This window comes from Pteropus vampyrus, unplaced genomic scaffold (genome assembly GCF_000151845.1).
Source record: "Pteropus vampyrus isolate Shadow unplaced genomic scaffold, Pvam_2.0 Scaffold81, whole genome shotgun sequence".
Taxonomy (NCBI): domain Eukaryota; kingdom Metazoa; phylum Chordata; class Mammalia; order Chiroptera; family Pteropodidae; genus Pteropus; species Pteropus vampyrus.
Window position 1 is genome coordinate 7,043,441 of NW_011888862.1, and position 27,536 is coordinate 7,070,976.

The 27,536-nt window shown below is 41.5% G+C and overlaps 2 protein-coding genes and 1 non-coding gene across 9 annotated transcripts in view; 1 reads left to right on the plus strand and 2 right to left on the minus strand.

Annotated features, from left to right (window-relative positions):
* Nucleotides 1–10,357, minus strand: part of RS1 (retinoschisin 1) — a 34,580-nt gene extending 24,223 nt beyond the window's left edge. The window contains exons 1-3 of the mRNA XM_023532320.1: nt 10,306–10,357; nt 2,236–2,261; nt 1,545–1,650 (exon numbers count right to left, since the gene is read on the minus strand). Coding sequence (XP_023388088.1) covers nt 1,545–1,650; nt 2,236–2,261; nt 10,306–10,357 — 184 coding nt within the window. The remainder of the gene's footprint in view (nt 1–1,544; nt 1,651–2,235; nt 2,262–10,305) is intronic.
* Nucleotides 10,358–13,979: 3,622 nt separating this feature from the next.
* Nucleotides 13,980–14,052, minus strand: TRNAV-UAC. The gene has a single exon. It is a non-coding gene; the product is annotated as a tRNA-Val (tRNA).
* Nucleotides 14,053–14,217: 165 nt separating this feature from the next.
* The window catches only part of PPEF1 (protein phosphatase with EF-hand domain 1), a 110,096-nt gene continuing 96,777 nt past the window's right edge, over nt 14,218–27,536 (plus strand). For 4 of the 7 annotated variants that reach the window (XM_011363003.2, XM_023532321.1, XM_023532325.1 and 1 more), the window contains exons 1-7: nt 14,218–14,389; nt 16,027–16,150; nt 16,260–16,313; nt 16,490–16,644; nt 19,992–20,230; nt 20,428–20,610; nt 23,312–23,409. The gene's annotated coding sequence lies outside the window, so the exon portion shown is untranslated. Of the gene's footprint in view, nt 14,390–16,008; nt 16,151–16,259; nt 16,314–16,489; nt 16,645–19,991; nt 20,231–20,427; nt 20,611–23,311; nt 23,410–27,536 lie in introns of those variants that run through there. The other 3 variants (XM_023532323.1, XM_023532324.1, XM_023532322.1) reach the window with 3 other exon arrangements.

A 27,536-nucleotide genomic window follows, 5' to 3' on the forward strand; every position in this document is an offset into this window, starting at 1 on the left:
CACCAACACATAATGGCTGCAGGAGTTCACAGCTTGGTGCACAGTGGGATGACCCGTGGGAGAAGCCCACCAAACAACAATGCTTACTGCTTTCCCCACTATCAGGACCCCACTGTTCCAGAAAGCTTAGTTCAGAACTGACTTCCTACCTCTTTAGTAAATAGAAAAACGGAGGCAATAAAAGCTCTTGTAGACTTCCCCCACAATTTGCTATTTTAATGCAAATTTAATGAAATAATGAAGAGAAGCTAATACACTACACACCGACCTCTTCTCTCCAGGTGCTATTATTAGGCGATTATGTAAAGTGAATGACGTTGCATGGCACCATCATAACCCGGGAGAGGGGTGGCAAAGACAGTTTGTGCACAAGAGAACCTGAGCCATTGAAAGGACTGGGCACTGCAAATATTTGCGGGCCGCCCCAGCCTCCAACAGTCAGAGTGTTATAAGCTCTTAGGAGGCAGAAAGAAAAGGAACTAGTTTGCCAGGTACAGCACCAGATGGTGTAATGCCTCATCTGATTTATTCCTCAAAACAACTCCTTAGAGCAGAGATCAGCAAACTGTGGCCCTCGCCTGTTTTTGTAAATAAAGTTTTATTAGCACACAGCCATGCACATACATTTACATATCATCTATGGCTGCTTTCAAGCAACAATGGCCGAATTGAGGAGTTGAGACTGTACAGCCCACTAAGCCACAAATATTTATTGTGTGGTCCTTAACAGACAAAGTTTGCTGGCCCCTGCCTTAGAGGAAGGCAAGCATTCACATGGCAGGAAAGGCCATGTTATGCAGCAGAACAAACAGTCCCAGAAATTTCAGAGGCTTAATACTGTGAAGGTTTATTTTTCACTCAGGTGATTTGGCCACTGGGGGTCGGCAGGGGGTTCCACCTTACCTCCCCAGCACCCTGGCTGACACACAAGTCACTTTCTGAAGCAGGGAAAGGGAGAGCTGGACAGTTGAGTGCCACCCCTTAAATGCCTCATTTCGGAGGGGACACTGATCACTCCGGCTGGAGCTGCTCACATGATACCACCTGACTGCAAGGGGGTTGGGAGGTGGGGAGGCACACGGTGGTTTGGTGAGCAATGGCTATCCAGGCACAGTAGTATTACCTCCATTTGACAGAAAAAGGCCAGAGTGGGAGTCCCAGAGTTAAAAGTGACCCAGCCAGGATTCCAGCTCTTAAGGAGCATAAAGAGCATAGCTTAAAAGCCTATGCTCTTCCCAAAACTTCCTGCCACCATTAATTTATTTTCAATTAATTATCCATTAATCTCTTTCACTGACAGTTAGATCCCATCTTACCATCTCACCCAGGCCAAGTAGAGGTCAGGAAGCTATTCTGAACAATGACATGAGAGCATTTTGTTGGAGCAGTGGCCACGTGACATTTGAAGTTCAGAGGCCAACTGGAGAAAACTCAGAATGTGGCATTCAGGGGATTTAGTTCAGCTGGATTGAAAGAAAGAGGAGAAACAGGGTGTTCCCAAGGGCACTCTAATGATCAGGTGCCCCGAGGAGAGGGACACTCACCTGGTATGCAGTCTAAGGAGGTGGCCCCCGCAGACCACAGGGCATTGGCGCCTCCTTGGCAATTGCACTTGCACGCTTTGTGATACCAGGGGTCCTCGCCCTCATCCTGTGGGAAGCCACAGAGGCAGGAGTGTCAGAAAAGTCACGGTCAAAGGTAAGCATGGTCAGCACTACTGGAAAAGCTTGTGTTCAAAAACCTTGCTCATTCATTACTATTGTCTATGGCTGCTTTCACAGGACAATAGCACAATTGAATCATTAATCCAGCCTAAACAGTTGCCACTCATCTTCGAGTCTAGATAAACAAATGTCTGCCACTGTGGGTGACCAGACACACACTGAGATATACCCATGTAGAGGGCAATGTTCACCCCATTATAGTGTCTTCAGGGGCTTGGGGAGCCCTAGTCCAAGGTTAGGCTCCTCGCATCCCCTGGAGGTCCCTTTTGGGATTCAGTTTTAAAGGTACTAGATTCAAGATTGCACCACCTGAATTAAAACCTGGTTTACTTGCATTCTCACATTCAAACATCATTCTTGGAACTTACCCAGATAAAATGTGCTATGGCCACCACCAGAAAAAAAAAATACTTAAAAAAAAAAAAAAAGATACTCCTATACATTACTTTTAGCTAGGAAAGTCTTCAAAAGCAGTATCCATGTAAATCCCAGCCTTCTCACTATAACGTACCTCAGTAGACGATAATCCCAGCGTGGCTGAGCAAGAGAACAAGAGACGGAAAACCAAGTTAAAAAAAAAAAAGAAAGAAAGAAATTCAACACAGTGATTCAGTAAATGGAAAAGTGAAATGAAAACGGTCCCATAAAAGTTAACAAAGCCCCTTCTGGAAGAAGTCAAACTAAATATCTGTCAGGAAAAACATGTATAGGTGCTGAGAAACTAGGGACAGTAAAATTGAACAGAAAGACAAGGACAATTAGTATTATTTTTATTCATTATAGAATTTTGGAAAATACATTCATGTAGCAAAGATGAAAAAAAAGCACATACACATTTTTTTTTACCACCAAAGGCAACATTGTTAACATCTAAGTGTAAATCTTTCACATCTTTTTTCTTCATATATTTTAAAAAACAGTTGAGAACCTATTATCTAACCAATGTTTACAACATTTCTTTTCCACCTAACATTAACACAGCGAGTTTCTCCCTTTACTTATTGACTCTCATCGTCATCGTTGTCATCATCATCATCATCATCGTCACCATCATCATCACCTCTAGTGTTGGCCGAATGTGCTATTCTCTGACTGTGACACATTTAGGTTATTTAGGGTTAGGACATTGTTTAGAAAATCTCTTTTAGGTTTGTCTATTATATATGAGAAACATCAAGCCACAATTACAATATAAATAGCATATACGTGATGTGGAAAATTGAAAGTGTGTAAATTTTAACAAAAATAACACGTAAACTAACTTTATGGAAGTATGAATAAAAAGGATGAATGCACAATTTAATAGGAAAAGAGTTTGTATATAGTAACATAAACTGATTGTTTAAAGCTGTGCCATCCAATGGGGCAGCCACTAATCCCATAGGGCTATTTGAATTTAAATTAATTAAAATTAATAAAATCCAAAATTCAATTCCTCAGTCACATTTGAAATGCTTACTGGCCACGTGTGGCTATTGGCTACTGTCCTGGACAGCAGAGATACACATTTCCATCATCACAAAAGTTTCCATTAGACAGAGCTGGTTTAAAGCACCAAAGCGCCACTTCTCATTTTCAGCAAAACAAATCCCCTCATTTCTTTTCTGATTATAAAAACAACACATATCTATTATTAAAAACTCTCAAATAAAACTTGAGTGTACACAGCAGGAAATAAAAACCCCTCCTTAACCACTTTCCTATCTAAAAATTAGACCCGATGCCCACAAAAACCTATCAGATTGTTTTAGAGTAAAGGGATGGTCTCATGTTTTTCATCACGATTATAAGCTATTTTTCAAATTGTGCCTTTATTTAAGTAGTACATACATATTTACCCATACCTCAAACTGTGTTCATGTGTCCACTGTGAGCTGGCACCACACCAGAGCCCGGGCCTTCTGAAGTGGAAGCCTCGCTCTCTGCCCACAGGGGCTCGAGGACCCAGGAGAAGACAGAGCACTGGACGATGCACATGGTAAATACTGTGCCAGGTTATGCATGGGCTGCAGGAGGGAGTTGGGTGTGGACATATCTTTTAGCCTGGGCAGACTTAGGGTCACCCCTCACCTGTGGTCACCAAACTGCTGTCTCTCCTGGGCCCTCGTCCACTGGTTTTTCATTCCCAGAGGCTCCTTGGTCCTCCTGCATTGGGCAGAATTGACCTTCTCGGGCAGCAGTGAAGGTTAAGGAGCACCATCTCGGTAGGAGGCCAAGCCCTGTGCTGGCAAAAGAAGTTACCAAGACTTCTTACTTTCACATCCAATGTGCTCTTCCCAACACTGACCTTACGTCTTCGTGCTGCAGTGTTGGGTTGGGTGCTGTCAGTCCCTCCCACCTCCTTGAGCTTCTGTCACACTGCTCACCTGGTTCTTCACCCGCCACTCTGAATACTCATCCTCAGTCTCTCTTGAGACGTCTGCTTCCTCTCCACCCCACCCTGCCAAGAACTGTTGCTGAACCCAAGATTCTGGCACTTACACTGAATGGCTTACTGGAGATTTCCCAGTAGATGTCTCTTACTTTCTAAAACTGGCCCCGACCAAGTGTCGGCAAAGTTATGGAGCATCCTGAACTCTCATATGGTGCCAGTGTGGGTATAGGTTGGTCTAACCTCTTTGAAAAACACTATTTATACTAAGGCTGAACGTATATGTGCCATATGACCTAGGAAGTCCACTCCCAAGTATTTGCCCGCCAGAAATGCATACGTATGTTCTCCAACAAACGAAGACGTATACTAGATTATTCACAGCTGCAGTATTTGTAATAACTCCTAAACTGGAAACACTCATGTGTCCATCAAGAGTAGAATGGATACCTGCGGTGGATTCACGCAGTAGAACACTGTACTTCAATGAAGAGGGATGATCTATGACTCCACAATATGGCTGCATCGCACAATGTTGAGTGAAAAGTCAGATACTAAAGTGGACATACCATATGATCCATTTAATGTGCAGAAATAGGCCAAAGTAATCTATGGCGCTAGACATTAGGGTCCTGGTCACACTCGGGGTGGAGAGAGGCAGGAAGCCCAGGGAGGGCGTCTGGGGGACTGGTAATGTTCTGTTATTGATCTGTGTGCTGGTTACTTGGGTGTGCTTAGCGGTGAAAATTCATCGAGCTCTATACTTACCTGTACTCCTCTGTATGTATAGTGTACTTAAATAAATGTATCTTATACTTCAAAAAGAGTTTTTAAAAAAACTGAACTCATTACATCTATCCTCAGCTTATTCTCCTTTCTCTATTTCTTGTCCTACTGAATGGCTCCACCGTCCACCTGCTACCCCATCCAGAAACCTGGGACTCCTCCTAGTCACCTCTTTCTCCTAACCCCCCACATCCAGTGTCTACCAGGGGCCTTCTTTCCTCTCCACCCCCACTGCCACTTGCTGCTTAAGGCCTCACTCTTTCCCCTGGATTCTCTCCTTGCTTAAGAGAGACCGTACCTCATCCATCCTCCATGCTGCCAAGTGAATGTAATGCAAGCCTGATTGTGTCACTTTCCTGCCAAACCCTTTGGTGGGTCCCCACTGCCAAGGTCTGAGTTCTTCCTCTGACATTCTTTAATCGTATGACCACATTTCTCCATTTCCTCATCTTTAAAAAATAAGTATAATAATAATATGTCCTTCAAGGGGTCACTGTGATTTATTTCCTGCCTACCTCTCCAAATTTATCTTTTGCACGCTGTACTACTTGCAATGCATCAAATGTGCCAAGCTGTTTCTTGCCTCCATGCCTTTGTCTATATGATTTCTTGGCCTCAAATGCCTTCCCCTCCCAACTTTTCTGCCTGATTCTCCTCTGCCCTCTGAAGAGGTCTTTTTCTTTCCTCCATGTAGAACTCACCGCTTGCTCTGGCCTTTTTGTCTCACTTCTTTCTTGTCTATAGTTTTATCTAAGCACCTATACAATTATAGAAATTGATAGAAAAGATAACTGATAATGACGGGTACCAAAGCATTCATTCATTCATTAATATTCATTAAGCATCTATCATATTCTAGGCTCAGCTTTAGGTTCTGGGTATATAAGTAAACAAAACGGGAAAAACACCTGCCCTCACTGAACTTATGGTTTAATGTGGGGGAATGGGGGCATAATGAATGAATGAAATGTAAAGACCTTCAAGTAGGCGGGTGCTTGGCATGTCTTCCAGGAGAGAGATGATGGTGGCTTGGCTCAGGGTGGTGGCAGTGGAAGTAATGGGAAGTGACTGGATTTTGACAGTCTTTGGAAGGTGGCATTGACAGGATTGGCTGACAGATGATGTGGGTGTGAAAGAATGAGAGGTCTGAGGCCTGAGTGACTGGGAGGACTGAGCTACAATTTACAGGGGGAGCACAAGTTTCAGGGGGAGCAATGGGTGGAGATGTTCCTTTTGAGAGGCCAATGGAACACCCAAGTGTTGAGGTTGAGTGGACAGCTGGCTGGAAATTTCTGGAGCTCGGGGGAAAGTCCAGCTTGGCTGGGTGGTACCCTGAGTTCCTCGCAGTTAATGTGTACATGAACCCGTAGCCTCGGTCCCATAGCTGTTCCCCAAGAACTGCAAAGTAGATGAGCAATTAGCATCTAGTTGATTGGGGAGCTAATCCAGGAGGCACTCGGCTCCACCCCCATCTTCAAAAGAATCTGGGGATGACTGAAATGCAGAAAGATCCTGTAAGTTTGGCAAACATCAATTGTGTCAAGATCCTCTTTTAGGGGGGACCAAAGGTGAAGTGAGTCAATCATTGGCAGTGTGTCCTTAATAAGCAAATCAATTTGGCCCAGAGGCTGGGTCTGTCGCTGAAGAGGGTCGATGCGGCAGCTGTAACTGAGCAAACCCAGAGTTCAAGTGAGGCTTCGGACCCATCTAATTGTTTTTCTCATCACCTGGGTTCAGGGGTGGGCCCTGGACCGGCTCTGCATTCTGCAGAAACAAAGCAGAAGACACAAAGGAATGGGTGGTGGTCCCGCCACTGTCTGTCCGTGGAGTGGAAGAGAACTAAGAGGAAGTCTGGTTTCACAGCCGCCTCCAGTGCTCATTCAGAGGCTGGGCAGATTTCTGGCATTTTTCACCCCCTAGACTCCCCTCCCCAGAAAGCATTTGTTTTGCAGGCAGCCTGGGGTTCTGAGGCACCAGATCCTTATGGAAATGAGCAGAGAGAGAAGGAACGACAAGCATTTTACAGGAAAAGCTGTCAGCAAGGGAGTGGCTGCTGTAGTCCCTCAAATGATTTAATCACCAGAAAAGCTGGTGAACAAAAGCAAAAGCATGTTTGACTATAATATTTTATAATACCAGAAAATAACATTGTTGGAATGAGCAAAAGAAAACAGGGCAGCCTTTAAAGGAAAAAGAGTAAAAGATTTAGATTACGTGGTTGTGGATTTTTCTCCCTACTGGGATTGTTTTCTTGATTCTTCCACGGGTTACGACGAGTTTCCACTAGAGCGGCTGAGATGCCTGCCACTCACCAATCTTAGAGTCATGCAATATAGGATCATCCTGCCCTTTTGCCCAAAAGGGCCACCCCATGGCGAAATGCTTGTTATCACAGCAAGGAAATTCAAGGCATGCCTATTTCTTGAAATGTACCCTGCAAGCCCAAGAGGGAAAGTGTACATTAGCCGCACATAAGAAAGACTATTTTAGTCTCTTCGTTTGGATGTCACTAAATACAGAGTTTTCCTTCCCATGGAAACAGAGGAAAGCCGAGGAGAAAAGCATAAAATTATGAATGATAAAAACTGTCTCTAACCAGCTCCCAATCTCCTTAAGGAACAAGAATAAGACACGGGAGGAAAACAGCAGGCTGTAATAATGTCCCTCTCCATGAAGAAGAAAAGAAGGAAATTGCTTCTGGTGTGAAAGTGTTACTATTTTAGGCGACAGGCATATTCATGGGTAAATCTGTTATCTGTACCTGCTTCAACACAGATGAAGCACAAAAACATACACTACATGACAGACGAAAGACCGTATGTTACATGATTCCATTTAAATGAAATGTCCCGAATAGGCAAATCTATGGAGACAGAAAGTAGATCGGTGGTTGTCGGGGGCTGGGGTAGGAGATAAGGGGAGTGAGTGCTTAATGTCTACGGGGTTCTTTTGGGGTGATGAAAATGCTCTGAAATTAGATTGTGTCCTTCACAAATCTGTAAATATACTAAAAATGATTGAATTGCACACTTTAAATGAGTGAATTTAATGACATGTAAATTATATCTCAAGAAAGTAGCTTTAAAAAAAATTTGCTGTCCCCGATGGTAAGAGGACATACCTGAAAGATGAAACTTGGTGATTTTTTTAAAAATATAATAACCATGACCAAATAATGGACTGATGTAATTTAATAAGATGGATATTTTAAAAATCATCGTTGGCATTGAATCCAAAATGTACACTATAAGATAAATAGAAGCTTTCCTCAGTTATAAGACATAAGTAGTGCTTTACTCTGATGATTTGTGCATTCCCAAATGAACCTTCATCCAATGCATAAATGAGTCAGTCCATTTATCTTATTTTACTGTAATAAGGAGCCACTGCCACCATGAAATAGAAACAGAAAAGAGTAAATTAAACAAAGAAGCTTTGTCTTCAGGTTCCCAGTTCTGCGGTAGAATACATCTTTCCCATGTGCATTGTGCCGTATTTCTCCATCTGGATCGTAAACTGCTTTAGTGCAGTAATCGTATCCTGTATTCTTTTCTGTCTCCTGGAGCTTCCCTCTAGCTTAGGGTAGTGCAGTGGCTGGCTGCTTTCCTTCCATGCCTTGTGAGGATGGAGGTTCTGGGTTAGGTCAGTAAGAGAATTTAAGCTTCTCAAGCCTACCTGCTGGACCACATTCCATTCCACCTGGACCAATGGGATTCTCTGTGTAGAAATTTCTGGAGCGTCCCAGCCAAGCCCAAAGATTGGTAAGCCATAGAACAGGAAAGAATGCTGCGCTCCGTGCCTCCCGATAGGGTATCTTTTATTGCAGATATTCCCTGAATGGGCGGGTCTAATTTTAAAATAGGCTGGTAAACTTTTAAAGGGCTTCTTTGCATTTGGGGGTCACAGAAGCAGGGCTGTTAGACTCAAGACTGAGAAAACAACAAGGAACTTCCCTGAGTATCAAGGTTTTACATAATGTTTGGCCCACAGCAAGTACTCACGGATGGTTCTTGAATGAACAGGCAAATGAATGAATAAATGGATAAATGAATCTCAATGCCAATCACAAAGAGAAATCTGAGGGTGAGCCCTGCGGATATCTGAGAACCGGGGGTATTGAGATCTAAACCTTGAAAGGCTGTTTAGATTTTCTTGCTGGGGAAAGGGCAAGGAGTAAAGGAGAAACAACGAAACTCCAAAAACATCTTAAAGTATTAAGTTGCTGGGACAAGTCGCTGACTTTTAACTGCAAGAGGGAAAAACAGGCGATTAGTCTAAATGATCTCTATTTAGAAATATATTTGGGTTTGCAAAATGACCTTGGGATTATATCTTTACAAGTCTTTTCAGATACTGAGAAATGTGACTAAATAACAAAAGTCATGAGACTGGGGAATCATGAAAGCGAGTACTCTACCAATAAAATATGAAATAGGTAGAGAGGAGAATGATTTAAACCAGGAATTCTGACTCTGTATGCGTGAGTTTTGTCATGTCTGTTTACCAGGTCATTTTCAGAGTGGGGAGGCCTCCTCCTCCTTGCCCTCCTTATTTGTTTCCTGTAACACACATAAATACCCAATAGCCCCAGAGAAGACATTCAACCAATTTCTAATGTCCAGAAAAAAACTAAAAAGGAATTCTGAGTTGATGGGTCCCCGAGAGTTGAGAGAGACATGAAAGAATATTATTCCAAAGACTGAGAATTTAAAAGTTGAATTGGATGACATTTTAGAGATTTGCCTTTAATTTCTCGTTTAAGCATATCACTCCTGCCGGGGCCATATTTAGCAAAGTAAAAATGATTGAGCGTATTGAGTCTTTGGGGGTTTCTGACTTTCAGTTGGATTATTCTATTAGAGTCCAGTGGTACTCAACATGTTATGTTAATCCATATTTAAACTAGGATGACCTCAAGTCCCGATTTGCCTAGGACAGTCCTGGTTTACACCTGTTGTCCCAGCAGAATTATTAATAGCATCTTCTTCTACTCTCAATAGCGTCCTGGTTTGGAAGATTAGATTCTACAATCATTCTAACTTTGACTCCTAAAAATTTTCAAGAACATGCCACACTTTCTTTTTGTCATCGTCGTTGTTGTTTCACTCACACTTTCTTAATTGTTGCAATTTATAGCTATTTTATGCAATTTCTGAGACCCTTCCTTTTTTCCGACCCATTTAAGCATCCTTTGAACTTCAGAAGGCTCCTCATAGAACCAGAAAGCCCATAGTGAGACAAAGAGGACTGTATCCACACAAAGATGATTGCTGTTCATTAATAACACATATTTAATTAATCAACATGGCTTCCTCGTTAATAATATTTTAATTATTCAGACTGCATTTCTATTAATCAGCTATATTATTAATTCAATTGAATTATTAAGTATTTAATGAAAGCCAATGGTTGGCTAGCACATACCTTCATAGCCAAAGAGAAGTAAAACCAAGAAGCCTTCTATCTTGCGTGGCATTCTCCCCTTGCCCTTGGCCGCAGCTCTACCTTATCCAAGTGCAGAGCTTCCCCAGGAGCAGGAGCTTAACTTGAGCACTGGCCTCATTAAGCACCTTATTCCATTTAGTTCTTAGAGCTTTGGCTGAGCCCCACCAAGTTAACCCACATAGTTACCTGCCTGAACAAGGAAGTCTCAGAGAAGAATCTAATGTCAACTGAGGTCAGTTTAACAAAGAAAGATATTGGTTTTAATCTACCTATAAATGTAAGGGAAGCAGTGGAGGGAGATAGGAACTAGAATCAGAAGACCCAGGTCTTAATCCTTTCTCTGCCATTATCTTATAGTGGGTGACCTTGAGCCATTTCCTGCCAAATAAACAGTAATGTTGTCGAGTTCTATGAAAATGACATGATTCCCCTCTTAGAAAGCAATGTGGCATTATGCTCATGCCTATTCACTCAGGAAAATGCTAAATTTGGGAGGGGGGAACAGTTACACACAAAGATACACATTGCTGTGTCATTTATAATAACAAGTGGAAACAATCTATATGGCCAAGGTTGCAGCAGGTAGGGTTAACAGCAGATTCCCAAGCCAGACTGGGTACGGATCCCAGCTCAACTACTTGTTATGTGACCTTGGGCAAGTGACTTAAATCTCTTTGCTTCAACTTTCTGATCTGTAAGATGGTGATAATAATGCCTACTTCATAGAATTAGTTTGAGACCTAAATGACATTATATGTATATATGTATATGATTTATATGTAATATAAATCATATCCTGTAATATAAATCATATACATATTACATATAAATCATATATATATGATAAGTTCTGGAGGTCTTTTCACAACAATGTTAATATACTTCACGTTACTTAACTGTACATATAAAAATGGTTAAGATGGTAAAAAAAGAATAAAGTTCATGAAGTGATTGTAATAACAGGAAGAATCATGTGTCATTCTCAAGAGTTGGAAAAACACACCATATGAGCAAAACTATGTGGCAAAGTGCAAAGAAAAAGACCGCATTTCCTTTTCCTTTTTTGGTGCTTGCCCCTCACTATCCCACCTTTAGCCACCAGGGTCTCAGATACCTTTCCTTCGTTCCTCTTGTCAAAGATGAAAAAGGCTGTGTTATTAGAGTGCCATTGGTTAATAAAATTATATAGGTTTCAAGTGCACAATTCAATAATATGTCATCTGTATATCGCATTGTATATTCACTACCCAAAGTCAAATCTCCTTCTGTCACCATATATTTGACCCCCTTTACCCTTATCTACCTCCCCAGTCTCCCCTTTTCTTCTGGTAACCACTAAATTGTTTCTGTGTCTATGAATCTTTGTTTGTTTGTCTTGTTCATTTGTTGCTTTCAGTTTTAATATCCCACATATGAGTGAAATCATATGGTTCTCAACTTTTTCTGTCTGGCTTATTTCACTTAGTGTGATGATCTTAACATCCATCCATGTTGTTGCAAATGGCCGTATTTCATCTCTTTTTATGGCTGAGTAATATTCCATCGTATATATGTATCACATCTTCTTTATCCAATCATTTGTTGAAGAACACTTTGGTTGTTTTCATGTCTTGGCCACCAAGACATGCTGTTGTAAATATCAGGGTGCATAAATCTTTACAGATAAATTTTTCAAAAATTTGAAGTAGATATCCAGAAGAAGGATTGCTGGGTCATATGGTAACTCTATTCTTCATTTTTTGAGGAACCTCTGTATTGTTTTCCACAGGGGCTGTACCAATTTACATTCCTACCAGCAGTGTCTGAGGGTTCCTTTTTTCCCACATCTTCTCCAACACTCATTATTACTTGTCTTGATTATAGCCATTCTAACAGGTGTGAAGTGGTCTCTCATTGTGGTTTGATTTGCATTTCCCTAATATCTAGTGAAGTTGAATATCTTTTCACATGTCTGTTGCCTGTTTGTATGTCTTCTTGGGAGAAGTGTCTGTTCAGATCCTCTGCCCATTTTTTAATTGGATTGTTTGTTTTTTTGTTGTTGAGTCGTGCAAGTTCTTTATATATTTTAGATACTAAACACTTATTGGAGGCATTGCTTGCAAATATCTTCTCCCATTCGGTTGGTTGCCTCTTTGTTTTGTTAATGGTTTCCTTTGCTGTGCAGAAGCTTTTTAGTTTGATATAGTCCCATTCATTTATCTTTGCTTTTACTTCTTTGCCTTTGAGGTCAAATTCATAAAATCCCCTCTAAGACCAGGGTCCATGAGTTTAGTACCTATCTATGTTTTCTTCTATGTAATTTATTGTTTCCAGTCTTATGCTTAAGTGTTTGATTCATTTTGAATCAATTTTGCTGTATAGTGACAGATAGTCTAGTTTTATTCTTTTGCATGTGGCTTTCTAATTTTCCCAGCACCATTTATCGAAGAGGATTTTTTGCTCCATTGTATGTGTTTGGCTTCTTTGTCGAAAATTATTTGCCCATATATGTGGGTTTATTTTTGGGTTCTCAATTCTGTTGTCTGTTTTTCTGCCAATACCATGCTGTTTTGATTATTGTTGCTTTGTAGTGTAAATTGAAGTCAGAAAAAAGCCATTATTAAAAAGATAATAGTAACCTCCCCCAAAGAAAGTGTAATAAACTAGTAAAGAGGAACAACAACAACAACAAAACTAGAAAACGTTATTCAATCAGCATTTATTGGGTGTCTACAAGTCTAACATTTTTTCCATACTGTGTATGGATTATTTTTTCTCCAGTTGTCGAATTTTATTTATTTTTTAAAAAAAAATTTATCTTTTTTTTCAAGTACAGTTGACATTCCATATTATTTTATATTAGTTTCAGGTATACAACATAGTGATTAAATATTTATATAACTTACAAGTGATCACCTGATAAATCTAGTACCCACCTGACACCATACACAGTTATCACAATGTTTTTGACTATATTCCCTATGCCCTACTTCACATCCTGATGACTATTTTTTAACTATCAGTTGTACTTCTTTCCTTCACCTTTTTCTCCTAGTCCCCACCCCCATCTGGCAACCATTTGTTCTCTATGAGTCTGTTTCTGTTTTGTTTCTTATTTATATTGTTCTTTCATTGAAGGTCTATTCAACAAACTCTACTGATGTATTAAAAAGAAAAGAACTATTGTTTTCTTTGCTCTATATTTTAGAGTTTAACAAAAAATTAGGCCTTTAATAGTAATAATAATAATAAACCTTTAATAACTGAACTGCAGTCAAAGAGCTGCGGTATTGCCATATTTTAGTTGGAGGCTTTAGGGGGCCCCGCCTATGCTGGCTTGCAGGAAAAGTACGGTGCCGGGTGATCTTTCCCCAAAGCGCTCGATTTCCCCCGCCCCTCGGGAGTACCGGAGGAGAGGTGGGGGTAGGGCCGGGGCGGGCCGGAGTGGTCTCCCCTAGAAACAGCCGGGCCCCCACCTCTGCTGTTTTTCAGATGGAAGGATGGCGGCGGGGATGGGAGAAGGTATCTGTCATCACGCTTCTGCTACAAAAGCATTCCATTAAATAAATTTATTTTAAGGGAGAAAGAAAAGCACCTTGTCTTCGCTTTTCATCTTTCCACCCCGTCGACTAAACTCAAAAAAAGTTAAAATTGGGAAAATAGCTGGCCAGCCGTGGTCCCACTGGGGCTCGAACCCAGGACCTTCTGCGTGTAAAGCAGACGTGATAACCACTACACTATGGAACCTCCCGGCAGACAACGGCCATATTTCACGTATTCATAGGCTCACGTCAGAACCAGCGCCCCGCGAAACCCCGCCCTTCTGTTGTAGCTCCACCCATGACGCGGCCCCGCCCCGCCCGCGAGAGCTGGTGTTCGCAGCCAGGTGAGGGCTCTGGCTCCGGCGTTCGGGTTGCCGGCCTTGCCAGCATGCGGCATTCGTCACTGTTGCGACCAGGGTTTCCCCCTGGCTGAGAGCGCCGCCCGGCTAATCACGCGTCCTCAAACTTTTCCAATTCCGGGGCGTTGGCGAGGCCGGCCCAGCGGGCGAAAGCGGACCGTGTCCCCGGCACGGCCCCTTCTGGTGGGTTCCCTCAGCTATTGAGGGACCCGCGTTTTCCTCATTTTCCTCATTTTCCTCATGAGCACACTCAGCTGGTTCCGGCGGCATTGGAGGCCTTGAGTCCGGAGCAAGGCGGACAGGAACACCAGTTGGAGCCAAAGATTAAGGCAGCGCGGGGTCTGGGGTGGGTTGGGGAGGGTCATTTTTATATTGGCATTTATTTTGCCAGGGTTGGAAGAGGCCGCTGGTGAGTCGGCCTCTTGCCCCAGAACAAACAGGCTCTTACTGCTCCCCTGAACTTTTCCACAGCCTTTTCCCGCTTTGCAAGCCCGAAAGGGGCTGAACATTGCAGGACTTTTGTTTGCTCTTACTTGCCTAGGGCTAGGGTAGGGTTGAGGGGCGGGGTAGACAAACCACCCCTTAAGGCTGGGGTTGGGGGTGTGAAGCAGGACCTGCCACAAGATTTGAGGGACCCAGTGTAAAACGAATATGTCAGGTCGCTTGTTCATAAGTTAAGAATTCCATTACGGTAGCCCCAGAGCATTAAACCCAGTACGAAACCTTGCGATTGCACAGGTCGAGGCCCGTGAATCTGCCACTGTGCTTCCAGGATTATGGTCCCGGTACGGTGCTGGGACCCTCCATTACTAAGGGCACCTGTATGGTCTCCTCGGTTTTCATTGTCAGTGCCATTTGTCCGCCCCTCTCCCTTCCCCCCAGTGCTTCTGGATGGATCTTTGTCAACATGCCAGGATTGGTCACCATGCTCAAGCTTGAAAACCCACATAAAACCATTTGAGGGCATCTCTAAATTTTGGACATGGCTGAAGGCTGTGGCTGTTCTTTCCCTGGCGTCTTCCTCTGAAGCTAGCAGAGAAATGATACTGATGGAAAGCAACCCCTTCAGCCAACTCCTGTCTTCCTGGAAGGCCCTTGGAAGAAACAGGTGTGTGGAAGGCACACTAATTTGGGGGGCACGATTTGGATTCTAATCCTCTTGGCTACTCACTAGCTGTGTTCTCTTGAACTAGTCAGTTCACCTACCAGCCTCAGTGTCCTTTGTGAAATGCGTAGATTGGACTAGACACCTTCACTTTTCCCCCTCTGGGTCTTAATATTATCCTAACATTCCAGGTAGGAAACTAGAGGCAGTTATCTGCCATGTAAGTTTTTGCACAGAAATGGGGCCAGGCCTGCAGCTAGTGCTTGGGTTCTTTAGTACCAGTTTTCCTATGTCCTACCTGGCACCCTGTATTATTCATTATGGGGCCCCCTCCCAATATGCCTTTTTGTTGATACACTTTGAGAGGTCTTTCGGACACTTGATGCTTAGATCGTGAGCCATGAGACGAACATGAGTGGACAGCCACCAGCCAGAAGATGACTTCATGAAAGTTCCTGTTTCCTGCTAGTCAGTGAGCTATAATGACTCCCAGGATGCTCAGTAACTATAAGTATACTCCACCTGTTTTTAAACCCCTGTTAATTCAAAACAAGGCTGCCAAGAATTGGGCCTAAAATTACACTCACCAGTTGTGTTTTGGTTTGTCCCTCTAGGGAACACTTTGCTCTTCCTCCAGCTTTCTGTCTGCCCTTGCTACAAGGGTGGTTTCATCAAGTGCAGGCTTTGGCCAGTTCCCCATGTACACTCCATGTAGAAAGGAAGCTGGTGAACCTCCGATGCATGCAATAGGAGTTTCTGCCTTTACTGAAAAACTCTTGCTCCTTTTCTCCATTCTGACAAGGAGGGAGACTTTTGTTTCACTCTCTACTACCTTTGAGGTATAGTCACAGTCTTTATAATTAGTAAACTGCAATATGGTTTACAAAGTAGTTTGATATACATTCCTGTGAGGTAGGCATAGTAAATATTACTATCTCCATTTTGCAGCTGAAGAAGTGGAAGCTGAAGATATTGAATGCCTTGCCTGAGACCATTCTGCTGGTGAGTGGCAGGACTGGGCTCATACTCAGTCTTCTGATACCTAAATGATTTCGGGAGGCCCACAAAGGGTACATATTTTTTCCCATAAGAGTGCCATTGGTCTCTTGTAGTATTTTGTATGCATGCCATTGAGGAAATGGATACTTTTTCTTTTTTATCTTTTATAGTTTTTTCAGTGAAATCCTCAAAAACAGGAACCAAGAGCCTGTGGAAGCAACTGTTGATGATTTTCACCTTGAAACCACCAGTCTTGGATAGTGTCTCAGGTGGCCACAGTTTTGCCTGGCACTTCAGTCTGTTCAGTCAGATTTATGAGGCCTGTCACCCCCAGGTATGCCCATAAGCATCTCAACAACTATAAGACAAATTCATAAACAAACTATGAAATAAAGACTAGAAGTTACTTCAAGCTTTTTGAGTCTTCTGATTTCTCAGATGTTTAGTGTGGCTTTTCCAGTGTTTAGCTTCAACCAAAGAGACTACAACCCCAAACATTGAGTTGATTTAGGAAACAACTGATTTAGGAAACTCAGTTGACCTGATTTCACTTAGAAATGATTGTACTATGTTTTTCAGTGAGTACTCAAGTATTTACTAAGAAAAGTGAGTCATTACCTTAGTATGACAGAGCTTACTTTATTTTCCCCCATTTGTAGCTCATTGGGTTCAAACATTTGAAACTAGTCTGTTGGAATGGATATTTGTTGTTTTTTGCCCACCTAACTTTTCATAGTTGCATACATTCCTGTCTACTTAGCCAGCTGAAGTACTGTCATTTTTATCACTTGTTTGCTCCTTTGATGCTGGTGCTTGTTGGCCACAATCTGTTAAATCCAACTCTCTCCTTGCTTCACCCCTGAATATGCCCCCAGGAAGGACACGAATACAGGCCTACTGGTTTCACATTAAATTGTTTACTTACCTTGTGGCTTAGCTGGTCAAAGCGCATGTCTAGTAAATTCTTTACTTACCTCAAGTGAGGCCCTGATGTACCCCAAAAGTGTATCTACTTCCCCTGTCCATTCATTATCCATTTCTCCTAAAGGGCAGTTTCATATCTTCTCTCCCAAAACTGCCTGTATCTCCTTCCCCAGTCTCATTTACAGCTGATGAACTCACTTTCTTATTTCAGTGAAAAAATGGAAGCAATCAGAAGAGAACTTCTACAAGTACCCCTACATCTGCCCACCTACCTACATCTGTGCCCTCATAGATCTAGACCCGGGCTCTTCCGTCAGATCAGGGCTTCGTGACCACAGCCCTGTTGACATTTGGGACTGGGTAACATTTGTTGTGGGGAGCTGTCCTGTGTATTATAGAATGTTTTATAGCATCCCTGCCCTCTACTCACTAGATGCCCATAGCACCCCTCCCCAAGTTGTGACAACTGAAAATATCCCCTGGGGGGACAAAAATCTTGAAGGCTCTTGGGCAATGTCTACAGATACTTTGGGTTGTCATGATGGTGTGGGGTACTGGCAGATAGTGGGCAGAGACCAGGCATGTGGTGAGACATCCTACAATGCCCAGGACAGCACCCACAACAAAAAATTATCTGGTCTCAAATGTTGATAGTGCCATGGTTGAGAATCCCGCCCTAGATGAATCGTCTGCATTCCTATTGAAACCCAGCCCTACACTTACTCTTGCAGGAGTTGGAGCTGACTCAGTGGCATGTAACACACATAACATTTTGACAGTGTCTTTAATCTGCTCCCAAACTACTGCCCTGTGTTCCAGTCCCCTGACTGAAGTAGTTTATTATCACATGCCTTCAAAATGTGTAGAAACACAGTGTAGGGCAATGTGGGAGTTTTAATATTTTTTATTTTTCAATTATAGTTGGCATATGATATTATATTAGTTTCAGGTGTCCAATATAGTGATTAGACATCTATATAACTCATGAAGTGATCACCCTAATAAATCTAGTGCCCCTCTGACACCATACATAGTTATTATAATATTATTGACTATATTCCTTATGCTGTACTTTATATCTCCGTGACTATTTTAAAACTACCAATTTGTACTTCTTAATCCATTCCCCCTTTTTCACTGACCCCCCTGGAACCCCTCCCATCTGGTAACCCTCAAAATGTTCTCTGTATCTATGAGTTTGTTTCTGATTTTGTTGTTGTTGTTGTTATTCTTTAGATTCCACTTGTACATGAAATCATATGACATTTGTCTTCCTCTAACTGACATACTCCACTCAGCATAATACCCTCTAGGTCCATCATGAAATATCTTTTTCTTTTAGTCTGTGTGTGTGTCTTTGAATCTGAACTGAGTCTCTTTTAGGCAGTATATGTAAAGATCTTGTTTTCTTATCCATTCAGCCCCCCTATCTTTTGATTGGAGCATTTAATCCTTTTTCATTTGAAGTACTTACTGATAGATATGTAGTTATTGCCATTCTTTATTCATATTTTTGATACATATTTTTTTCTTCTTCTTAGAAAAGAAAGTCCCTCCAACATTTCCTGTAATACTGGCTTGGTGCTGATGAACTCCTTTAGCTTTTCTTGTTTGGGAAGTTCTTTATCTGTCCTTCAATTCTAAATGATAGCTTTGCTAGGTAATTTTGATTGTAGGTCTTTGCTTTTTATCACTTTGAATATTTTGTGCTAAGCCCTTCTGGCCTGCAAAGTTTCTGTTGAGAAATCCACTGCCAGTCTATGGGAGCGCCCGTGTAGGTAACTGCTTTTCTTTAGCTGCTTTTAAGATTCTCTCTTTGTATTTAACCTTTGACATTTTAATGGTGATGATGTGTCTTAGTGTGGGCCTCTTTGGGTTCATCTTGTTTGAGACTCTCTGAGCTTCCTGGAGTTGTATGTCTATTTCCTTCACCAGGTCAGGGAAGTTTTCTGTCATTATTTCTTCAAACAAGTTTTCAATTTCCTGCTCTCTCTTCTTCTGGATGCAGATGTTGTTACGCTTGATGTCCCAGAGGCTCCTTAAACTATCTTCATTTTTTTGGATTCTTTTTTTCTTGTTGTTGTTTGATTGGTACTCCATCCTCTAAATCACTGATGTGATCCTCTGCTTTATCCACTCTGTTGATTCCCTCTCATATACTCTTCATCTCAGATATTGTATTCTTCACTTCTGACTGGTTCCTTTTTATGTTTTCCATGTCCATTTTTATGCTTTCTATCTCTTTGTTAAGTTCTCACTGAGTTCATCTACTCTTTCTCTAAGTTCATTATCATCCTTATCACCAGTGTTTTGAACTCTGCATCTGGTAGATTGCTCGTCTCCATTTTGTTTAGTTCTTTTTCTGGACCTTTGTTCTGTTCTTTCATGTGAGACATGTTTCTTTGTCTCCCCATTTTGGCTGTCTCCCTGTGTCTGTTTCTATGTCTTATGTAGGGCTCCTAAGTTTCCCGGTCTTGGTAGAGTGGCTTTATGTAGTAGGTGTCCTGTGGGGCCCAGGGGCACAGTCTTCCTTGGTCACTTGAGCGAGGTGCTCAAGGTGTGTCCCTTGTGTGGGTTGCATGTGCCCATCTGTTGTAGTTGATCCTTGGTTGCTGTTTGCATTTTGATGAGAGAGATTAACCCTTGGGCTGATTGGTCGTGAGGCTTGGCTGGTGTCCGGTTGACCCTATGGAGCAGGATTCACTTAGCAGGGCTCTGGTGACTGCTCCATCTGCCGTTCGGGTGTGTCTTCCTCAGATGCAGCTCTGGGTGGTGCTGTGGCTCCAGCGCTGTTCAAAGCAGGCCACTGGGTGTGCTGGCCCAAGGGCCTCCTGGGAGGGGCCCAACTGCAGGCCAAGTTCAGCCACAGCCTGTGCACCTCCAGGACCACCTGGTCAGAGTCACCAAGCAATCCACAGATGGCTGCCACCCATGCTGGGCTTATAGGTACCTCGAGAGGCCAAACCAGAAACTGAGACCAGCTGCCTCAGTAAGAGGTACGGGGAACGCCGAGGTCAAGTGCTGTTTCTTTGGGTTTTGTGAGCCTTTGGGAGATATTAGGAAAGTCCGCAGAAAGAGCCAAGACAGGCCATTTGTATGGAATAAACCACTGGAGGTGGCTTGGGTGGGCCTGCAGGTTGGGAGGGGCGGGGTCTCAAGGTCTCTTCTGGGCAGAGTGACGTGTGTTTTCCAGGTTGATGGCAACTCAGATATGGTGGCCACCTGCATCAACAAAGGCACAATGGATACTGCCAGCCCTTCTGTCTGGGAGAAAGCCGCCCCTCCAGCCCTCGCCCTGAAGCTCGACAGCTCAGTTCTTCCCCGTGTGTCCCTGGCACTCCTCTAGCCGCTGCCCCGGTGCTGGAGCTCAGAGCGAGTGAGTCCATCAGCGAGTAAGGCCGGGAATGGGCCCTTTAAGAGGAACGCCTGCGACTCCCGCAGCCCTCCATCTAACTCAGTCACAATCTCTGCTGGTTTTCATAGCCAGAGGTTGTGAGTACTTCTCTCCCTGGCACTGGAACCCCGGGGCTGGGGAGCCCGGTGTTGGGCCGGGACCCCTCGCTTCTCAGGTCGGGGAGGGGACTCTACAGCCAAGATAGCCCTCCGGATTCTCACCCAGCACTTGTGGTTGTGGGTCCAGCAGGTTCACATCTCCACCCCTCCTAGCATCCTCTTCTTATGCATACCCCCAGTTGTAGACGTCTATTCAGCCAGACCTCAGGCGACTCCCAGTGATGGTTGCTCTGTAGTTTCATTATAATTTTGGTGTGGTCGCAAGAGGAGGTGTGCACAGCATCTACCTTCTACGCCATCTTGAACAGAAGCCTAAAAAGAAGTATATAATATGGCTCCATCTCAAGGAGTTTGAAGAACATTAATGCAAAAGACTGACTTGTTCCAAGATTTAATGGATGATAATGGCTTGAAGTGGTTTTCCAGCTTAGGATGTTATTGGATTTTAATTATGCCCTGTCTCCTCTCTCTTAAAGAAGAAACTCAAAAGAGGAGAAGGCAGAAAGTGGGGGCAGGGTGAAATGCAGAAACCTAATAGTAAAGATGGTCTCATGTGGTATTCCTCTCAACATCAGCTATCTGTAATCTCCAAAATCACCCACAACACATGAGCTTAGATTTGATAGAGATAGCCACTCAAGAGAGAAAGAGCTCAGCTAAAATTACTTTGTTTCTCCTTCTTTATTTATGTCTTGAGGTACCTCTAGTTTTTTAAAATTTAAAAAATTTTAAATTACAGTTGACATGCAATACTATACTAGTTTCAGGTCTACAACATAGTGATTAGACATTTATATAACTTATGAAGTGATCACCCCGATAAGTCTAGTACCCATATGATAACATACATAGTTACTACAATATTAACGACTATATTCCCTGTATTGTATTTTACATCCCCATGACTATTTTTTCTTTTTTAAAAATTTTTATTTCTTAATTACAGTTAACATTCAATATTATGTTAGTTTCAGGTGTACAGCATAGTGGTTAGACATTTATATAATTTGTGAAGTGATCCCCCCGATTAGTCTAGTGACCACCTGGCACCATACATTATTATTGCCTGTATTCCCTATGCTTACTTTACATCCCTGTGACTATTTTGTAACTACCAATTTGTACTTCTTAATCCCTCCACCTTTTTCTCCCAGTCCCCCATTCCCCACCCCACCAATCTGGTAACCATCAGCTTGTTCTCTGTCTATGAATCTGTTTCTGTTTTTGTTTGTTCATTTATTTAGTTAGATTTCCACATATAAGTGAAATCATATGATATTTGTCTTTCTCTGTCTGATTTATTTTACTTAAGATAATTCACTCTGGGTCCATCCATGTCACAAATGGTAAGATTTCATTCTTTTTTTTTTATGGCCAAGTAATATTGCATTGTAAATATATACAACCTCTTCTTTATCCAATCATGTTTTGATTGACACTTAAGTTGTTTCCATGGCTGTTGTGAATAAGAAAAGGGAATCCTTGTGCACTGTTGGTGGGAATATAAATTGGTGCAGCCACTGTGGAAAACAGCATGGAGCTTCCTCAAAAAAATTTAAAATAGAACTACCTTATGACCCAGCAATTCCGCTTCTGGGTATTTATCCGAAGAAATCCGAAACACTAATTCGAAAAGATATTTGCATCCCTATGTTCATTGTAGCATTATTAATAGTAGCCGAGATGCCTCTAGTTTTTAAAGTCACTTCTCTGGGAGTATATAACTGAGCACAGAACAATTTGGCTACTCCCCACTCCCATAGAACCCCACTTACAAGGAAATGTCTGATAGCAGCATCTAGCCAATGCTAATTGGTGACAGAAATGAAATTGGCTACTTCCTGCACTTCCCCAACACTTTATTTAGATTTAAAAGTGAATTCAACTATGCACACAATGGGACTTTTCACAAAGCTGTTGCCTATAGACTGATGGGAAGATTTCAAGAGTGGTGCAGGTTTTAAAAAAATCATATTGTGTAATTTTATTAGGGATTTTAAGTATTTGTAATTTGGGGGACACAATTAGGGTGTAGTCTGAAGATTATATGTAATAATGAAACCAAAACTAATTAGTAGGTTGTTTAACTCAGTTAGAGGCTGTCTGCAGGCTAGCAGCTTTCCTCTGCTAAATCTTGTTAAAATGCAGTGAGTTCTATTTAGTACAGAATGAGCAGGCTGCCATGACAACTGTCTGTGAATATTATTTCAATATTAGTCATAGGTTTCTAGTGTCTGCCTCTGGGTCCAACATTTATTTTAAAAGCCAGATGCACGTCTATTCTTAAAGGAGTTTTCCTGGATGTGTTTATAAAAAACAAAAAAACACTTTCAACTGCCTGGGTTTTTTTCTTTTGGAAGAGAAATTTGAATGAATTTACACAATTGCAAATTATAGACTTTATTACTGCTTTTTTCTTTTGGAAAGGTGATTTGGGTATGAATTTATATTGTACTTGACTATACATTTGTTTAAATAGACACCCTAGACCAGAGTTTGGAAAATTCCCCTCTAGTTTTATAATCCTTACATTAAATTATTCTTTTTTTTTTTCAATCTAACAGTATCAGAAGGAATCTTGTGGTTGCAAGTGACAGAGGATTCAGCTCAAACCGAATTAGCAAAACCAGTCTCAAATGAATCTGACTTGAAAATTCCAAAGGTAAAATATCATCTAGAGATTTAGGATGGGGGGCTTCAGCTCCATTTCCCTGCTACATCTCTCCTGCTCTACCCTTCTCCATGTATCGGTTGCACCCTGCAGATTGACTCTCCTCATGGTGACCGCCTTGCTCAGAGCACCATCCTTGGGGAGAAGAGTGAGTCTGCTTCCTAGCACTCTTTCCTGAGATGCACTCATATTGCCTGTCTTTAGCTATGTGCCCATCCAGTCACTCTCTTTTGCCAGGAGAAGTTGTGCAAACTGCCTTAGGCCTGAGTTATGTACTCATCTGGGGATGGATAGTCACTGTGGTTTGGGAAGTGGGCTCATGCTAATTGGATTAAGCCAATCAGGATCCATACTTCGAATGGGGAGTGGTGTCAATCCCACTGCAAACCATAGGGTTGAGAATAGGGAGAGAGTTGATTTCAAAAAGGAAAATTGGAGTACTATTGCAAGGAAGTGAGGGGAATACTTGCTAATCACCTGGTTTGGGACCAGAATGCCGGCAAATAATAATGGTAATAGCTAATATTTACTGAATACTATGATCTAGGCAGTCAAATTGCTCTATAAGTGTATTGGTAGAGAGGATGTGTTTGGCTGCATCTAATAAGGTAAATGAAATAGCAGAAACCTAAAACAGAGGGTTGCTTTTTATCTCACAATAGGTGATATGAAGTCAGGAAAGAAGCTTCATATTGTCATTTATGTCTCAGGCTCTTCCTTATATCTTTCTGCATTATCACTTTCAGGGAGGCTGTCTTCCTAATGCACTCAAGAGGGCTCCTCCTCTCCTCCAGGCATTGTGTTTTGGTTACAGACAGAATGGGGGAAGGACAAAGAGGAAAGGGCCCAAGACGGCTGAGTCTGGTTTTTTTTTTTTTGAAATCAGAGAAATAGCTTTTCTGGGAGCCTCAGCCAGTGGATTTCTGCTTATATCTCATTGGCCAGAACTGTGCTACATGAACACCCCCAACTGCAAGGGAACTTCGCAAATCAAGTTTTGTTGGCTGAGTCCATTGCCACCTACAACAAAATTGGGGTTTTATTGGTAAGGAAGAAAGGCAGAATGAATATTGGTTAGGCATCTATTGGTGGCTGCCACAATACATATTAACTCACTTATTCCTTATATCAACTCAGTGTGGTAGCTACTATTACTATCTTGGTTTTCTAAGAAACAGGCACAGAGAAGTTATGTAATTTTCCCAAGCTCACACACAGCTGCTAAGCAGTATAGCTAGAATATAACTCCAAGCAATCTGACTCTAGAACCACATTCTATTATGGCCCCCAGGCACATCCTGACCCAGAGGCCAGACCGCATTTCTTCTCTAGGACATGTATCCATTCGGAAATGTAGGTCTCGCCTAGAAAAGGTAGTATTTGTTTACCACTTTATAGTTTATAAAGAATTTTTCACTTAGATTATTTCATTTATATATTATCCCCATTTCTTAAATGAGAAAACTGTGGCTCAGAGAAGTTATGTAAGTTGCCTAAGGTCCCTAGGTTGTAACTGGCAGAGCTGATATTTCCTTGAAATTTCAAGAACTTGCTTTTGGTCACCTTTCCTAATCTCCCTACTCTTCTGGGCACAGAAGACTTCATTTAAAAAATTTTTAAATGGCAATATTTTGTTATAGGCCCTATATTAACTTCACAACCTTTTCTGGAAAAACAATCCAGAGAAATCTTGGATCTCTCAGCAACCTGTTTTCATAGTATTCTTTTCACGTAGCCACACCAGCAGGAACATGGCAGATCAGCAGGAACTGTGTTCTGTGGTAAGAAACAGAGACCAGAAAAGGGAGGTTTTTTCTCTCACATACTATAAAATCCAAAGCTTCATCCAAAAGGTAAAAGTGTTCATCACAAACAGCTCTTATCTACCTGTTTGAGTCATTAAACATATAGAGATTTCTTGGCCTTAGTTACATCAGGTTAATTTATATTATGTTTCCTTGAAACTGCTTTGTAAATCGGACTTTTCACTAAGAATGATAGTCTACCTCACTGGGGTAAATTAATGAAGTTTCACAGCATTACTGACAGTCTATTTTTTAATTGTTATTTCTCTCAGTCTTTCCAAATGTTTGAAATCCTTAGCTTATGGCATGGCTCTATTTATATATCACAACATTCTTTTTTTCTGGTGATACTACTGAGCTGACCCTCCAAATCACAAGAACATTGTAGAATATAGTTTGACTTTAAAAGTCATAAAATCCTAAGTCTAAGGTTTCCAAGTTTAGTACCTAGGTTTTTTTTTTTTCTTTACAATTTATTGTTTCAGGTCTTATATTCAGGTCCTTAATCCATTTTGAGTTAATTTTGGTGTGTGGCGATAAACAACAGTCTAGTTCCATTCTTTTGTAGGTGGCTTTCCAGTTTTCCCAGTACCATTTATTGAAGAGGCTTTCCTTTCTCCATTGCATGTTTTCAGCTTCTATGTTGAAAATTATTTGCCCATATAAGCAGGGGTTTACTTCTGGACTCTCAATCTGTTCCACTGGTCTGTATATCTGATTTTCTGCCGATGCCATGCCGTTTTGATTATTGTCGCTTTGTGGTATAATTTGAAGTTGGGCAGAGTGATGCCTCCAGCCTCGTTCTTTTTTCTCAGGATGGCTTTTTGAAGCCATTTGGCAATTCAGAGTCTTTTGTACTTCCATAGAAATCTGATGATTTTTTGGTTCTATTTCTTTAAAGAGTGCCAATGGGATTTTGTATCTTCTTTAATTTCTTTTAATAAGATCTTATAGTTTTCATTATATAGGTCCTTCACATGTTTCATTAGATTTACTCCTAGCTGTTTTATTCTTTTTCTTGCAATTGTGAAAGGAATCGTTTTTTTCATTTCTTTTTCTGACAATTCATTATTAGAGTATAGGAATGCTATGGATTTTTGCATGTTGATCTTATATCTAGAAATTTAATGTATTTGCTTATTATTTCTAGTAGTGTTCTTGTGGAGTCTTTAGGGTTTTCTATATAGAGAATCATGTCATCTGCAAATAGTGACAGTTTAACTTCTTCGTTTCCTATTTGGATGCCTTTTATATCTTTCTCTTGTCTGATTGCACTCGCTAGGACCACCAATGTTATATTGAATAACAGTGATGATGGTGGACAGCTTTGTTTTGTTCCTGATATTAGAGGAAAGGTTTTTACTTTTTCATTGCTAAGTATAATGTTGGCTGAGGGTTTGTCATAGATGGCCTTTATTATGTTAAGGTACTTTCCTTCTATATCTATTTTATTAAGCGTTTTGATCATAAATGGGTGCTGTATCTTGTCGAAGGCTTTTTCTGCATCTATTGATATGATCATATGATTCTTATTTTTTAATTTGTGTATGTGGTGTATCACATTAATCAATTTGCATATATCGAACCTGTGATATGAATCTCTGTGCCTCTGGGATAAAGCCCACTCGATCGCGGTGTATAATCTTTTTAATATGTTGCTGTTTTCGGTTCCCTAGTATCTTATTTAGGATTTTTGCATCTGTGTTCATGAGAGATAGTGGTCTTTAGATTTTTTTTTTTTTCTGTTATCTTTACCAGGTTTTGGTATCAGAGCAATATTGGCCTCATAAAATGAGTTGAGAAGTATTGCCTCCTCTTTGATTTTTTGGAAGCGTTTAAGGAGAATAAGTATTAAGTCTTCTTTGAATGTTAGGTAGAATTCACTGGTGAAGCCATCTGGTCCTCCCAGGCCTTGTTTAGCTAATAATTTTAACATTCCTCCAAGAAACCAAATTTTCTTTATTTTCTATGTTCATAAATAGAAAAATGGTTGACAGGGAGGCAATGGTGGCAAAAAGAAGGCTTGTAGAACCTGGAACCTGTCTTTCCAATAAGCAGGAAGTGGTTCTCACATGCAGGTTATGTTGTTCACTTTCTGTTGTCAGGCACTGTCATGTCTGTCTGTGACATCATGCGGTTGCCAAAGCAACCTAATAAAGACTCATTCAAGACTCTGCCTCTGGAAAATTTCAGATGAGGCCGAGGAGTCCTCTTCAAGACCTGTAAGTGTGAGGATGATTGTGTCCTGAGCATGGAGGTTAGGCAGAAAGATTCAGCCACCAGCTAGAAGTTTATTTTCCTTGAGCCCATGTG